The sequence below is a fragment of the Notechis scutatus genome, chromosome 2, assembly GCF_049901735.1.
Source record: "Notechis scutatus isolate UNSWTSFEM ecotype Mainland chromosome 2, rNotScu1.2, whole genome shotgun sequence".
NCBI classification, from domain to species: domain Eukaryota; kingdom Metazoa; phylum Chordata; class Lepidosauria; order Squamata; family Elapidae; genus Notechis; species Notechis scutatus.
In genome coordinates, this window is record NC_142010.1 from 189,461,273 (window position 1) to 189,477,222 (window position 15,950).

The 15,950-nt window shown below is 37.9% G+C and overlaps 1 protein-coding gene across 1 annotated transcript; it reads left to right on the top strand.

Moving 5' to 3' along the window:
* The first annotated feature begins 9,515 nt into the window (after positions 1-9,515).
* On the top strand, positions 9,516-10,124 carry LOC148132443 (interferon tau-3-like). Its single transcript, XM_087954220.1, has one exon. The coding sequence runs from the start codon at positions 9,516-9,518 to the stop codon at positions 10,122-10,124; it is 609 nt and encodes a 202-aa protein (XP_087810346.1).
* Positions 10,125-15,950: the final 5,826 nt, after the last annotated feature.

The following is a 15,950-nucleotide window of genomic DNA, read 5'->3' on the forward strand; positions in this document are numbered from 1 at the left end:
AATATTATTTTGCATTAGAATTGAAAGGGAAATGGGGAAATTAGGAAAATTTACAGTTACTTCTTATGATATGTACATCAAAATTCTGTCTTCCCAAAAATATTTGATATGATTCTTTTGAGAAACATTATATGAATTACATGACTATTGTGTTTGATATCATCGACAGAATATCTTTGTTAACAATCTCCATTGAGGCGTTTCTGTATTCTTACATGGGGATAATTGCTACTCTCTTTGTCCACACTCTTAACTATAGTAGTCCTTCCCAATGAATATGTTATGCTAGGAATTTTCTGTTTCATTTCTCTATTGTCCTTCAAGTTACCTTTAGATCCCTAATACAAGCAATTATGAAGACACAACTTTTTTTGACAAGGGAAGGCCCAACTCAACTGTGAACCTTGTGAAACTGGGATTATCAAATGGTGTCCATGAAAAAAAATAAATCTTATTCTATAAAAATATCTCATTCTACAATGCCCCACCATTTGGAATTATAATACAGAATATATATTTTTCTGTATTGTATGATTTCTTTTAAAAGGCCTCTGACTGGCTATTTTGCATCTAAGAAAGAAACTAGTATGAAGACGTGGTGATTGTAGGTTTCATATATAGCTTGACCTAAATCTCTAATATCTAGACTTAAATTGCTACAATCTTTGACCTTTGAGTGTTACAAGGGGGCAAAATTGAATGGCAACTCAATCCACTATAAGAACAATTGGGCTACACAAATAATTGCACAACATGATTTCATCATGAGTGAAATGCCCCCCTGGATCTCCTTCTCAAATGGCAAAGTAGAAGCAATCATGTCAAGGCCTGTCATGATCATTTGAGCGCCATGGAATGATTTGTATAGCTCTAATAAGTAAAGACATACACTTTTTATGAATCCAATGTTTTAGGAATCCCTTGGCTTAAATTAGGTTCGGTAGAAAAGTATAGTTCCCTTTTATATGAAGCAAGGATACAACTACATTTATTCATTTGAATTAAAATATTTAATCGTTGAAACAATTGTTAACATGAATAGGGATTTCTCACTGTTTTTCCTTTTCCTTCTAGCTTGACTTGCTCTCTATGATGCAATCTGAAAAGCAGAAAAAATTAAGCTTTCCCTCCGTGCCTTTCACGTATTCCTAGAAAGCCTCTGATGTTTCCTGTTTCCAATTTCTCTTTGACTGCTTCAGCTTCACAAAGTTATCAACTGAAAAGCAAAATAAAACAATGGAGCCTTAGTCAAAAAAAGCAAGGACCAAAATCCACAGAAAAAGTCCTCCCAAAACAAACTCAAAGGTTTCCTGCCAAATTTGTCAAGTTTCCTTGAATTGCTTCCACAGATTCCAACGGGAACTTGATCAAAGGATTCTGCGTGAAAAGATAAAATTTTGTTCTTTTATTCATTCCCTTAAAATCGATGCACGTTTCTATGGTATTATATACAGGGTAAAAATTCATGATCCTAACATCAAATGCAGTAGAATTTAAATTATCGACTTAATGATACAAAGAGGTTTCAATTAGCTAAGAGAGACAGTTGACATCACACGAGAGACGTACTGGATAATTCATCTCCATTGAAACTCAGGGAAATCACACCAATCAGACAGAAGTTGTTTCCACAATATTTTTGGGCTGAAACACAGCGGAAGTGGCTGCAATGCACCTGCAAAGCTGATTCAATTGCTACCGAAAGTTGTGTGATTCATTTGACTCTACTAGACCACTTGAACCACAGAGCCTATAAAGAGAAGCAACTTTGGGAAAGGTAACAAGTCACTATTGCTCACTTTGCTTCCTTTGGAGACAAATTATGCCGACAGGTTTAGATGAGATCCAACATAACTAGTGAGTGCAGATGTTCAAGTGTTATAGAAGTAGTTTTGATGAAACTATTTTACAAAATATCTTTATTCTTTTTTAAAAATATTAATTCCACTAGAGAATTACAGTAGTATGTATGTATGTATGTATGTATGTATGTATGTATGTATGTATTTATTTATTTATTTATTTATTTATTGTCATTATATCAATACAATGTATAAATTGCTGGCCAATACTTATTTATTATTAATTTCTTTATATTGTTTATCTATTTATTTATCTATCTATTATTTATGCTCTGTATTTATACTATCCAGGTCTTCCTTGCTATGTTATAAAATTCAAGAAGTCTGTCTATTAACATTCTAATTTCAAATAAAATTGGTCATTTGAATTATCTTCTCTATTTGGATTAATTTCATCTATTTTAGTCTGGGCATATAGCTTCCTTCCTTCCTTCCATGTTGTGGAATATTATGCAGCTTTATTTGGAAAAAAACCAAATTAAAAATTGCCAAGTTTCTTTCCAAGAATGTATAGAATTATGGTATTACAATTATACTTTTAAAGATAATTATAAATAATACAAACATATTACCAGAAATAAAAGTTAAAATAAGGAAAAAGAAATAGTAAGAGAACACCTGTCTGATCTTGATGAGCACAAATTACGGGGGCCTGATGGATTACATCCAGGAGTTTTAAAGGAGCTGGCAGAGGTCATCTCAGAACCACTGAGATGATTCTGGAGCACCGGAGCATATCTTTCAAAAATCCTGGAGCACCAGAGAACTACCAGAGGACTGGAAAAGAGCTGATGTGGTTCCCGTCTTCAAAAACTGAAAAAAAAATCAGACCCAGGAAACTATAGACCAATCAGCCTAACATCAATACGCGGGAAGATACTGGAAAAGATAATAAAAAAACAGATTTGCCAACATCTAGAAACAAGTAAAGTAATAACTAGCAATCAGCATGGGTTTGTTAAGAACAGATCATGCCAAACCAATCTTATTTCATTCTTCAACATAGTGACTAAATTAATAGACCAGCAAAATACTGTGGACATAATATATTTAGATTTTAGCAAGGCATTTGACAAAGTAGACCACAACCTACTTCTTAGTAAGCAAGAAAAGAGTGGAATAGATAGCATCACCACTAGATAGACTCGCACCTGGCTGACAAACCATACTCAATGAGTAGTCCTTAATGGATCTAAGTCTACATGGAGGGAAGTAAGGAGTGTGGTGCCACAAGGTTCCGTCTTAGGCCCAGTACTCTTCAGTATCTTCATTAATGACTTAGATGAGGGAATAGAAGGGGAACTTACCAAATTTGCAGATGATACTAAGCTGGCAGGAATAGCTAACACCCAAGAAGATCGGCTCAAGATCCAGGTGGATCTTGACAGACTAGAACACTGGGCCATATCTAACAAAATGAAATTCAATGTAGAGAAAAGTAAAGTCCTACACTTAGGCAAGAAAAACCAAAAGTACATGTATAGGCTGAGTGAAACCAGGCTCAATAGCAGTAACTGTGAGAGGGGATCTTAGGGTCTTAGTGGACAACCAGCTGAATATGAGCCAGCAGTGTGCAGCACCAGTCAAAAAAGCTAATGCAGTCCTAAATTGCTTTAACAGTGGGATACAACCAAGATCAAGTGAGGTATTAATACCACTGTATAAAGCCTTAGTAAGACCACACCTAAAGTAATGCAGTTTTGTTCACCACATTATAAAAAAGTTGTTGAGACTCTAGAAAAAGTACAGAGAAAAGCAACCAGGATGATTAGGGGACTGGAGGCTAAAACATACAACGAACGGTTACAGGAACTGGGCTTGGCTAGTGTAGTAAAGAGAAGGACCCAGGGAGACATGATAGCAGTCTTTCAATATTTGAGGGGCTGCCACAGGGAGGAAGTGGTCCAGCTATTTTCTAAAGCGCCTGTAGGCCAGACAAGGAATAATGGATAGAAACTGAACAAGGAGAGATTTAACCTGGAAATAAGGAGAAACTTCCTGACAGTAAGAACAATCAACCAATGGAACAGCTTGCCCTCGGAAGTTGTGGGAGCGCCATCACTTGAGACTTTCAAGAAGAGATTGGACTGCCATTTGTCAGAAATGGCGTAGGGTCTTCCGCTTGGGCGGGGGGCTGGACTAGATGATCTACAAGGTCCCTTCCAACTCTGATTATCTGTAATGTGTAAATATATTACGGAGGATAATATAAAAATTCATGAAACCCAACATTTAATCATTCTTCCACTTAATCCAAAAGATCAGAAATCTTCCTTTAATGAAGTTGTAAAATGTGTTAATTCATGAAGCTCTGTCCTTAATATCTGATCACTTTTGTTCAACACAAACACTGGCATGTTATCATACAATTGGTTTAAATTATAATCTGCACTGAAATCATAACACGTTTTTACTACTGCTCTTTATTTATGTATATCCCATTTTTATTGTTTTTACAAATAACACAAACGTAAGAACATATGAAACATAACTCACTCTTCTTACTCCCCACAACAAGAACCTGTAAGGTGGATTGGGCTGAGACAAACTGACTGGGCCAAGGTCATCCAGCTGGCTTTCACGACTAAGGCAGGACCAGAACTCGTGACCTATCGCTTTCTAGCCTCGTGCCTTAACCACTGGACCAAACTGGCTCTTCACTGTTTGAAGACAGTTAAAGATATTATTTTCACAGATGATAAAAATTAATATTTCTTCTCTCCACAATACAATTGCCTGCTTTTTATTGTTCCTTCTTTCAACCAAACTAAATATAAAAATGTTAATGCAAATCAATTTTGGACAGTTCTTGTGGTTGTAGGGCACAGATAGGATTTTGACTCAGTGAGGTTAAAGTGAGATAAACCCACAATTCATTGAAGTGATTTTTCATTGTTCCCACTTCAACAGAAGATAATATCAAACAAAATAACATTTATCACCACGAGAGGGCTAATTTTTTTAGATATTTCGATAGTGTACTGTACTTCTGCTTGTCACCTTGCGTGTCAACTTCAACAGAAGTTTTGTTTTTTCAGCTTTATTTCTACATTGTAAATGATGTAGTAGCACTAGTTTTTTCTTCATCAAATCACTTTTCCCTTCTTCCTTTAAAGATTTGGATGTATTATTTGTTATAAACGGAACAGAGAAAAAGAGAGACAAAGTTTACCTACAAGGAGTTTCAGTTCAGTGGACAGCAGAAAACAGCTGGAAAATATCATTTTTCGTCCTGTGTTGCAAACCGATGATTTTGGGCAATTGCTTGGAGAGAATTCCACAATCAGATAATCAGACAAATGAAAGCAACACGATGATGTTCATCTGGATAGGCAAAGAGTATAACCTACAAATTTTGACATAGAATAAGGTTCTGCATAGGACCAGGTCAGTTAAACCAGGAATGTCAAACTCAAGGCCCGTGGGCCAGATCCCGACCATGAGGTGCTTAGATCTTGCCCATGGGCCCGCCCTGCAAACAGTGAAGGACTGGTCCACGGTGCCTCTGCCAGTGAAAATGGAGCCCGGGCAGGCCGCGTGAGACTTCCTCAAGCTCCATTTTTGCTGTCAAAGGGCGGCAGGAGGCCACTGCAGCCAAAAACTGTGCCTGGCCGGGCCACGCACTGTCTCTCCAAGCTCCCTTTCACTGGCAAATTAACAGGTTAACAGATAATCAGAGTTGGAAGGGACATTACAGGTCAATTAGACCAACCCTCCACCCAAGCGGGAGACCCTACCCCATTTCTGACAAATGGCAGTCCAATCTCTTTTTGAAAGTCTCAAGTGATGGTGCTCCCACAACTTCCAAGCGCAAACTGTTCCATTGGTTGATTATTCTCACTGTCAGAAAGTTTATCCTTATTTCCAGGTTAAATCTCTTCTAGTTCAGTTTCCATCCATTATTCCTTGTCTGGCCTACTGGAGCTTTAGAAGATAGCTTGACCCCTTCCTGTCTGTGGCAGCCCCTCAAATATTGGAAGACCACTATCATGTCTCCCCTGGTCCTTCTCTTTACTAGACTAGCCAAACCCAGTTCCTGCAACCGTTCGTTCTATGTTTTAGTCTGCAGTCCCCTAATCATCCTGGTTGCTCTTCTCTGTACTTTTTTTAGGAATAAGGAGAAATCCCATAAGAAAGCACCCTGGTCTCTTTATTTTCCTTTAAACCGCTTATGCCATCTGCCAGCACTGCTTATTAAGATGGGGAAAGCTTGTCTCCATTCATAAAATATAATCGGTTTCCTTAACCGATTAAGATGGACGTATCCTAATATATCTGATCACTTCCGAAAGCCAGGAAGATAATAAACTCAAGGCGCTGAAGATTGCTCAAGGTGCTAAGATCACTGGCAGACTGAGATAGACTACAGAAAGCAAACCTTTCTGGGGGACTTCCGGTTTGCAGCGCTTCGGGGCAGGCAGGAATCCGCAATCTTGCGTGGTTTCTGCCTGCGCTCGCCGCTGGAGTGCCCTGAGCCATCCGGCTTCAGGGCTAAGCCACCCCGTAGAAGGTGGTAAAGACAGGGGAGATCTGGCAGGGTCGAGAGAAATCACACCTCTCCTCCCTAGCCGGCTAAACTCCCTTTTCCGAAGGCGATAAGAGCGGCGGTCAGAAATGGCCGCCACAAAGAAGCGTTCAGCCGGAAAAGAAAGTGCAGGAGGAAGTTAAGAAGTGGAAGTTTTTTGGCTGACCGGGACAAAAAAAGCAACAACTAAGGTACCCTGGATTTTAAAATTTGCAACAGATACATCGCTCCCAGAGACTTGCAAGCGGCGAATGAAAGTTAAAAGGGAAAGTTCTTTTTGTTCCACTCTCCTTCCTAACGTTGATAGCGAACAGAAATGAATGAGAAATCGGAAAAACCCGCTTTGGTATCAATAGGTAACTAAAATGGATAACTAAATGTCAAGGGGATAATAAGGATTTCTTAACATTTAAAAAAAAACTTTTTTTGCTGTAAGTGGGAAGGGAGAGGAAACGAATTGGGGTGAGATTTGGAAAGAAGGAGGAGATTGCCTAGAACTTGAAAGAATCATTAAATACAAACAAGACTTTTAAAAGATACATTTTAACTGGAATTTTGTAATTAAACAGTAACCCCAAGAAGAGAAAGTAAAGAAAGAAGAAAGTATTAAAAGAAACAGCTTATATGAACTGTTTGGTGACTTTGGGACTTTTGGAAATTATATCTGAAGGATTAAAAACAATTGGGTGGTTGTTTGGGAAAAAAAATATTTTTTTCTACAATGGCATCACTTGTGGATGAACTGAAAATTGAATTCAAAAAATACAAAGAAGAGGAACAAGAAGGGAAGGGCTATCTTGGTTCTCTTTTTCAATTCTTAGAAATGGCGATTTGTACTTATGAGAAACTGACTGCGCAACAACATGATTGGGACAAAGAAGAAGCCATCTTTGATGAACAAGTAACGTTACTTGGGGAAGAAAGGGGAATGGAGGAAAAGAAAATGGAGATTTTAAGACCTAAAAAACGACCAAAAAAGGGAAAATAAGGTGAAAAGTGGATATAATGTTAGAAAACAACAGAAAGGGGGAATACAGAAGAGGGAAATGGAGGTGGAGAGACAAGGGGGTAAAAAGGGCAGTGAGAAGAAGCAAGAGAGGAAGGAAGGGATGAGAAGTTTCAATGGTGTGGAGCAAGATGTAAAGAAACAGGATTTATTTAGAGATAATGGATAAAAACTTAATTGAAGAAGGAATTCTGCAAAGGTACATAAGATTGTATTGTTATATTTGTATTAGAAATAATGTTAGAAAATTGGAAACAATATGTGATTAAAAAGTGGGATAAAATATTCAGTGTAATTCAGTGAAATTTCTGTGAACAAAAGTAAGGTAATGAAATAAATGAGAGAATTGAAGTAGGAAGGAATGGGAACATTTTAATGACACAAAGTTTTAAAATATAAGTGAAGTGGGGGGGAAATAATTATGGAAAGTTTATAAGTGTTCCCATAAAAGTATGATATTTAACTGAAAAGTAATGTGCAAAATGTTCAAAATTTAAATAATATTAATATTAATGATAGATTTGAATTAGTATGGATTGTTGTTTTAATTATATTACATATTTATAATTTTTTTTCTTTCTTTAAAATATAGTGTGTAACTTTAGAATGTACTAAGCAGAATCCAAATGGAAGTTATGTACTATACTAAGTGTTATAAATATAGGGGAAAGAGATAAAAGCGTCATACTCCAATTAGTGTACAGGAGAAATTTTGTTTAAAGAGAAAAGATAATAGATAGCTGGAAACAGGACAGACTAATAAACATAATCAGCTAAACTTAGATGAGATGAGATAAATAAAATAAAACTAAAAAAGTTAAAAGAGGGGAGAAGCTATATAGAAAATATAAAATGGCAATAAGATATGGAATGGTATATAAAATGAGCATGAATTTGAATTTGTGTCTGTATGAAGAGATGTAACCCGGGATCAAGCTGCTTTCAGAAAAGATGTTTTATGTTTTTATGTTTTATGTTTTGTTTGTTTGTGTATTGTCTTTGAAAATCAATAAAATTTATTTTTTTTAAAAAAGAAAGCAAACTTTTCACCACCAATTGACAATCGTGGAGGTATGTTGTCTCACGCGACCTTAGATAAACAGAAGAAAGTAATAATTCGAAGCTCTAGTAGATGGCGGTAGAAAGAGCACAGACAGGCAGCAATCAATCGCTACAGCCAATCCACATTGAAAAGGGATGGGAATTGAACACCTATGCCCATGACCATAAAAGAGAAAATCCAGAGGCTTAACCATGAAGATCTTTTCTGATAAAGGAGATAACAAGCAAAATATTTCCTCTCAATTCCTCTGGTCATAAATTAAACATCACACTCACATTTGCTTCACAGAGACCTCCCATTCTTATAAAACTCTCGTCAGACAGTTGCCAGATGCCCCCCAAAGCACTCTATATTGCTTTTGGAAATAAAAAGGGAGACCTCAGTTCCAGCGGCTCTCCTTGTGTTCTGATTGCTTGGTCTCTTTTTCTGACTCAGAAGAAAATGGACAGAAAGACGTGCTCCCAACAGTCTCATCATGACTTATGGCCATAGGCTGCATTACGGTCGTAAGTTGTGGACTTTCTGTATTGTTATTCATAACTGTTTATACCCTTTTTGGAATACTATCTATATATGATCTGCTTCGTACAATCACATGAGTGAAAAGTCCTACAAGATTTATCTCTGGGGGAATTCTAGGCTATCAGAAATTATTTAACAAAAAACAAGTAAATACGGAAGCCATAATATCTATTACAACACACACAAAAACCCTACTTTATATTCATCTTTAAAATAATTAGGAACGTTGAAAGTAAGTTGCATCAGATTGTTCATTTTCAGTTAACAATTTTGATTTAATTTAATTTTGGGGGGAAAATGTACACATTCAACATTCCGCTTTCCAAATATGATCCCCTTTCAGAATGGTTTGGGGGTATACACAAGCAAGATGAAAAGTGAAAATCAGAACACAAAGAATCAGTAGGGAAACAGAAAAAAGAAATTACAATCTGGTATAAATTCAAAGATGCAGCAGACATAGGAGCACCTTTCAGAAGAACCAATCTTCCAGATTCCACTATTTAAAAAAAGAGGCCATATTCCTTCATCTCCATTATGAAGACACAATGTTGGTTTCTACAAACCTGTCTAGTGATGTTCTTCACCAACGTCTCATCTCAGCACTGCGATCAACTTCACAGCAGACTACAAGAAGACAACAAAGGAAACTTGGAACTCTTGGGAAGTCATATGAGAGCCACCATTCCCTTAGAATGTATTGGAGATATTGTGGACTTCTCACCTCTCCTTGAAGAAAATGTAATGAGCATGAATGAAGCATCCCATGAAGAGGATGCCAAAATAGCAATACAAGAAATACTCCAACAGACAGACCTCGTCTTCAAGCAAGTTCATGCCGAGTTGTTTTGGGATGAGACTTCTCTAAGGAAATTCCATGCTGGATTGGATCAGCAGATCAAGAGACTGGAAACATGCCAAAATGCAGAGTTAGGAGCTCGCACCATATCGAGTCCAAGAGCTCAGAAACTGCAGCTCACCAGATTAAGAGTGAAGAGGTATTTCCAAGGGCTGAATGATTTCCTGAAAGATAAGCAATACAGCTCCTGCGCCTGGGAGATTGTCCAGATCCAACTCAGAGAATGTTTCCTATTGATTCATCAACTGATCCAAAGGATTCCAACTCAAGGTATCAAGTACTTCTGAAATATTATTTTGCATTAGAATAGAACGTTTATTCATTTGAATTAAAATTCTTCATCGTTGAAACAATTGTTAACATGAATAGGGATTTCTAATTCTTTTTCCTTTTCCTTCTAGCTTGACTTGCTCTCTATGATGCAATCCGAGAAGCAGCAACAATCAGCTTTCATTCCGTGCCTTTCACGTATTCCTAGAAAGCCTCTGAAGTTTCCTGTTTCCACTTTCTCTTTGACTGCATAGCTTCACAAAGTTACCAACTGAAAAGCAAAATAAAACAATGGAGCTTTATTCAAAAAAAAGCAAGGAGCAAAATCCACAGAAAAAGTCCTCCCAAAACAAACTCAAAGGTTTCCTGCCAAATTTGTCCAGTTTCCCTGAATTGCTTCCACAGATTCCAATGGGAACTTGATCAAAGGATTCTACGTGAAAAGATAAAATTGTGTTCTTTTATTCATTCCCTTAAAATCAATGCACGTTTGTATGGTATTATATACAAGGTAGAAATACATGATCCTAACATCTAATGGAACCAGTAGGATATAAATTATGTCTAACTGGACTTAATGATTCAAGGAGGTTTCAATAAGCTGAGAGAGACAATTGACATGACACCAGAGACGTAGTGGAAAATTCATCTCCATTGAAACTCAGGGGAATCACACCAACCAGACGGAAGTCGTTTCCACTATATTTTGGACTGAAACAAAGCAAAAGAGGCCCCAACGCACCTGCAAAGCTGATTCAATTGCTACCGAAAGTTGTGTGATTCATTTGACTCCACTAGACCACTTGAACCACAGAGCCTATAAAAAGAAGCAACTTTGGGAGAGATAACAAGCCACTATTGCTCACTTTGTTTCCTTTGGAGACAAATTATGTGAACAGGTTTTTCTACTAATAAAATTAGGTGAAAACACTGCAGTAGAATAGATGAGATCCAATATAACTACTGAGTGCAGATGTTCAAGGGTAATGGGGAAACTATTTTGCAAAATATGTTTATTCTTTTTTAAAAATATTAATTCCACTAGAGAATTACAATATTATTTATTTATTTATTTTTGTTTTGTCATTATATCAAAACAACGTATACATTGCTGGCCAATATTTATTGATTATTTATATTATTTATTTATTTATCTATATATTTATGCTATATATTTATACTAACCCAATCGTCCTTGCTATGTTAGAAAATTCAGGAAGTCTGTCTATTAAAATGCTAACTTCAAATAAAATTGGTAATTTGTATTATTTCATCTATTTGGATTATTTTCATCTATTTTAGTCTGGGCATATAGCTTTCCTCCTTCTTTCCTTCCTTCCTTCCTCCCTCCCTCCCTCCCTCCCTCCCTCCCTTCCTTTCTTTCTTCCTTCATTTCTTCATTCCCTCCTTCCCTCCTTCGTTCCGTTCATGTGGTGGGATGTTATGCACCTTTATTTGGGAAAAACTAAATTAGAAATTGCTAAGTTTCTTTCCAAGAATGTGTAGAATTATGGTATTACAATTGTACTATTAAAATAATTATAAATAATAATACAAATATTATGGAGGATAATATAAAAATTCATGAAACCCAACATTTAATCATTCTTCCACTTAATCCGAAAGATCAGAAATCTTCCTTGAATGAAGTTGTAAAATGCATTAATTCATGAAGTTCTATCCTTAATATCTGAGCACTTTTCTTCAACACAAACACTGGTGTGTTATCATAGAGTTGATTTAAACTATAATCTGCATTGAAATCATAACAGGTTTTTCCTAGTGTTATTTATTTATTTATATCCCATCTTTATTATTTTTACAAACAACTCAAAGGGGAGAAAGTATCCAACACACCTCACTTTTCCTATTTCCCCCCAAAAGAAGAAGTGGGAGGTGCATTGGGCTGACAGAAATTGACTGGGCCAAGGTCGTCCAGCTGTCTTTCACAACTAAGGCAGGACGTGAACTCACGACCTCTCACTTTCTAGCCTGGTGCCTTAACCACTGGACCAAACTGGCTCTTCACTGTTTGAAGACAGTTTGAGATATTATTTTCACAGATGATAAAAATTAATATTTCTTCTCTCCACAATACAATTGCCTGCTTTTTATTGTTCCTTCTTTCAACCCAACTAAATATAAAAATGTTAATGCAAATCAATTTTGGACAGTTCTTGGGCTTGTAGGGCACAGATAGGATTTTGACTCAGTGAGCTTAAAGTGAGATAACCCCACAATTCATTGAATCAGAGTTGGAAGGGACATTACAGGTCAACTAGTCCAACCCTCCACCCAAGTGGGAGACCCTACCCCATTTCTGACAGATGGCAGTCCAATCTCTTCTTGAAAGTCTCAAGTGATGGTGCTCCCAGAACTTCCAAGCACAAGCTGTTCCATTGGTTGATTATTCTCACTGTCAGAAAGTTTATCCTTATTTCCAGGTTAAATCTCTCCTAGTTCAGTTTCCATCCATTATTCCTTGTCTGGACTATTGGAGCTTTAGAAGATAGCTTGACCTCTTCCTGTCTGTGGCAGCCCCTCAAATATTGGAAGACCGTTATCATGTCTCCCCTGGTCCTTCTCTTTACTAGACTAGCCAAACCCAGTTCCTGCAACCGTTTCTTCTATGTTTTAGTTTGCAGTCCCCTAATCATCCTGGTTGCTCTTCTCTGTACTTTTTCTAGAGTGTCAACATCTTTTTTATAATGTGGTGAACAAAATTGGATGCAGTACTCTAGGTGTGGTCTTACTAAAGCTTCATAGAGTGGTATTAGTACTTCACTTGATCTTGACTGTATCCCTCTCTTAATACAATTTAGGATTGCATTAGCTTTTTTGGATGCTGCTGCACACTGCTGGCTCATATTTAGCTGGTTGTCCACTAAGACTCCAAGATCCCTCTCACAGTTACTGCTATTGAGCCTGGTTTCACCCAGTCTATATGTATACTTTTGGTTTTTCTTGCCTAAGTGTAGGACTTTACTTTTCTCTACATTGAATTTCATTTTGTTAGATATGGCCCAGTGTTCTAGTCTGTCAAGATCCACCTGGATCTGGAGCCTATCTTCTTGGGTGTTAGCTATTCCTGCCAGCTTAGTATCATCTGCAAATTTGGTAAGTTCCCCTTCTATTCCCTCATCTAAGTCGTTAATGAAGATATTGAAGAGTACTGGGCCTAAGACGGAACCTTGTGGCACCCCACTGCTTACTTCCCTCCATGCAGACTTAGACCCATTAAGGACTACTCGTTGTGTACTGTTTTCCAGCCAGTTGCGAGTCCATCTAGTGGTGGTGCTATCTATTCCACTTTTTACTCGCTTACTAAGAAGTAGGTTGTGGTCTAATAAGAAGTAGGTTGTGGTCTACAGAGGGCTGAAAACGGAGCCCAGGCAGAGGGCTGCAGGAGGCCAATGCACCCAATGTCAGAACCTCACTGAGTGACATTGAACTGGCCATGCCCCCCTCGCCATGCCCCGCTGAGGTCAAACACAACCCTGATGTGGTCCTCAAGGAAATTGAGTTTGGCACCCCCAAGTTACACTAATGCTTAAAGTATTGTATCGATGTAGAAAGAAAACATCATCATTCAGATACCCCTGATCAGCCTTCCACCTGAATTCAGACAGAAAACAACCAAGGTCTTTACAAGAAATAGCCACATACAGGTAGTCCTCGACTTACAACCTTTCATGTAGTGGACATTCCAAGTTACCCTGGCACTGAAAAAAAGCAAGCATTATTCATCCTTACAACCATTGCAGCATCACCATGGTTACAGGATCAAAACTCAGACGCTTCGAGAACCGGTTCCTATTTATGACGGTGGCAGTGTCCTAGGGTCAGGAGATCACCTTTTATGACCTTCTCACAAGCAAAGCCAAGGGGGGGATCCAGATTCATTTAACAACGGTGTTACTAATTTTACAACCACACTGATTCAATGAACAATGGTGTTCAGAAAGGTCATAAATTCACTTCACAATTTCTCGTTTAACAACATACATTATGGGCACAATAGTGGTCGTAAGTTAAGGACTACCTGTAGGTGTGTGTAGTCTATTTAGAAGGAGTTCTCACTTAACAATGGCCGCTAAGCAGGCATAAAATGCAACGTCATGTGCCTGGAACGAAGATCACAGGATTGTGGGACACTGCAATCATCATCGTTGTGAGCCAGTTGGTCAAGCACCCAATCACAAACTGGTGCTAGTGGCACCATTCAATGGCTGCCAGGAAGGATCATAATTCCCCCCATTCAGTGGCATCCTAACTTTGAACAGCTTCCTCTGAATCTGGAGCACATGGATTGTCATCTCTGGATGTTGCTCCACTCCCATTAACTGAGTTGGTCTCCTGCTTGGGCAGCCATTGGCCTACAAGACCAGCAAGGTCCCTTCCAATTCTGTTTTTATCTAGTCTCTTATACAGTTTATTTTGAAATCATCGCCACCACCGCACAAAATCGGGAGACCAAGGAAAAATCTTCCTGAAGGAATAAGGAGAAATCCCATAAGAAAGCACCCTGGTCTCTTTATTTTCCTTTAAACCGCTTATGCCATCTGCCAGCACTGCTTATTAAGATGGGGAAAGCTTGTCTCCATTCATAAAATATAATCGGTTTCCTTAACCGATTAAGATGGAGGTATCCTAATATATCTGATCACTTCCGAAAGCCAGGGAGATAATAAACTCAAGGTGCTGAAGATTGCTCAAGGTGCTAAGATCACTGGCAGACTGCGATAGACTACAGAAAGCAAACCTTTCACCACTAATTGACAATCGCGGAGGTATGTTGTCTCACGCGACCTTAGATAAACAGAAGAAAGTAATAATTCGAAGCTCTAGTAGATGGCGGTAGAAAGAGCACAGACAAGCAGCAAACTATCGCTGCAGCCAATCCACATTGAAAAGGCATGGGAATTCAACACCTATGCCCATGACCATAAAAGAGAAAAACCAGAGGCTTAACCAGGAAGATCTTTCCTGACAAAGGAGATAACAAGCAAAATATTTCCTCTCAATTCCTCTGGTCATAAATTGAACATCACGCTCACATTTGCTTCACAGAGACCTCCCATTCTTATAAAACTCTCGTCAGTCAGTTGCCAGATGCCCCCCAAACCACTCTATATTTTTCTTTTGGAAATAAAAAGGGAGACCTCAGTTCCAGCAGCTCTCCTTGTGTTCTGATTGCTTGGTCTCTTTTTCTGACTCAGAAGAAAAAGGACAGAAAGACATGCTCCCAACAGTCTCATCACGACTTATGGCCATAGGCTGCATTACGGTCGTAAGTTGAGGACTTTCTCTATTGTTATTCAAAACTCTTTATACCCTTTTTGGAATACTATCTATATGTGATCTGCTTCGTACAATCACATGAGTGAAAACTCCTACAAGATTGATCTCTGGGGGAATTCTAGGCTATCAGAAATTATTTAACAAAAAACAAGTAAATACGGAAGCCATAATATCTATTACAACACACACAAAAACCCTACTTTATATTCATCTTTAAAATAATTAGGAACGTTGAAAGTAAGTTGCATCAGATTCTTCATTTTCAGTTAACAATTTTGATTTAATTTAATTTTGGGGGGGAAATGTACACATTCAACATTCCGCTTTCCAAATATGATCCCCTTTCAGAATGGTTTGGGGGTATACACAAGCAAGATGAAAAGTGAAAATCAGAACACAAAGAATCAGTAGGGAAACAGAAAAAAGAAATTACAATAGGGTATAAATGCAAAGATGCAGCAGACTCAGGAGCATCTTTCAGAAGAACCAATCTTCCAGATTCCACTATTTAAAAAAAGAGGCCATATTCCTTCATCTCCATT

Excerpts from the sequence above, each read along its gene's own strand:
- LOC148132443 (XM_087954220.1), top strand. The coding sequence starts at position 9,516 with ATGAAGACACAATGTTGGTTTCTACAAACCTGTCTAGTGATGTTCTTC.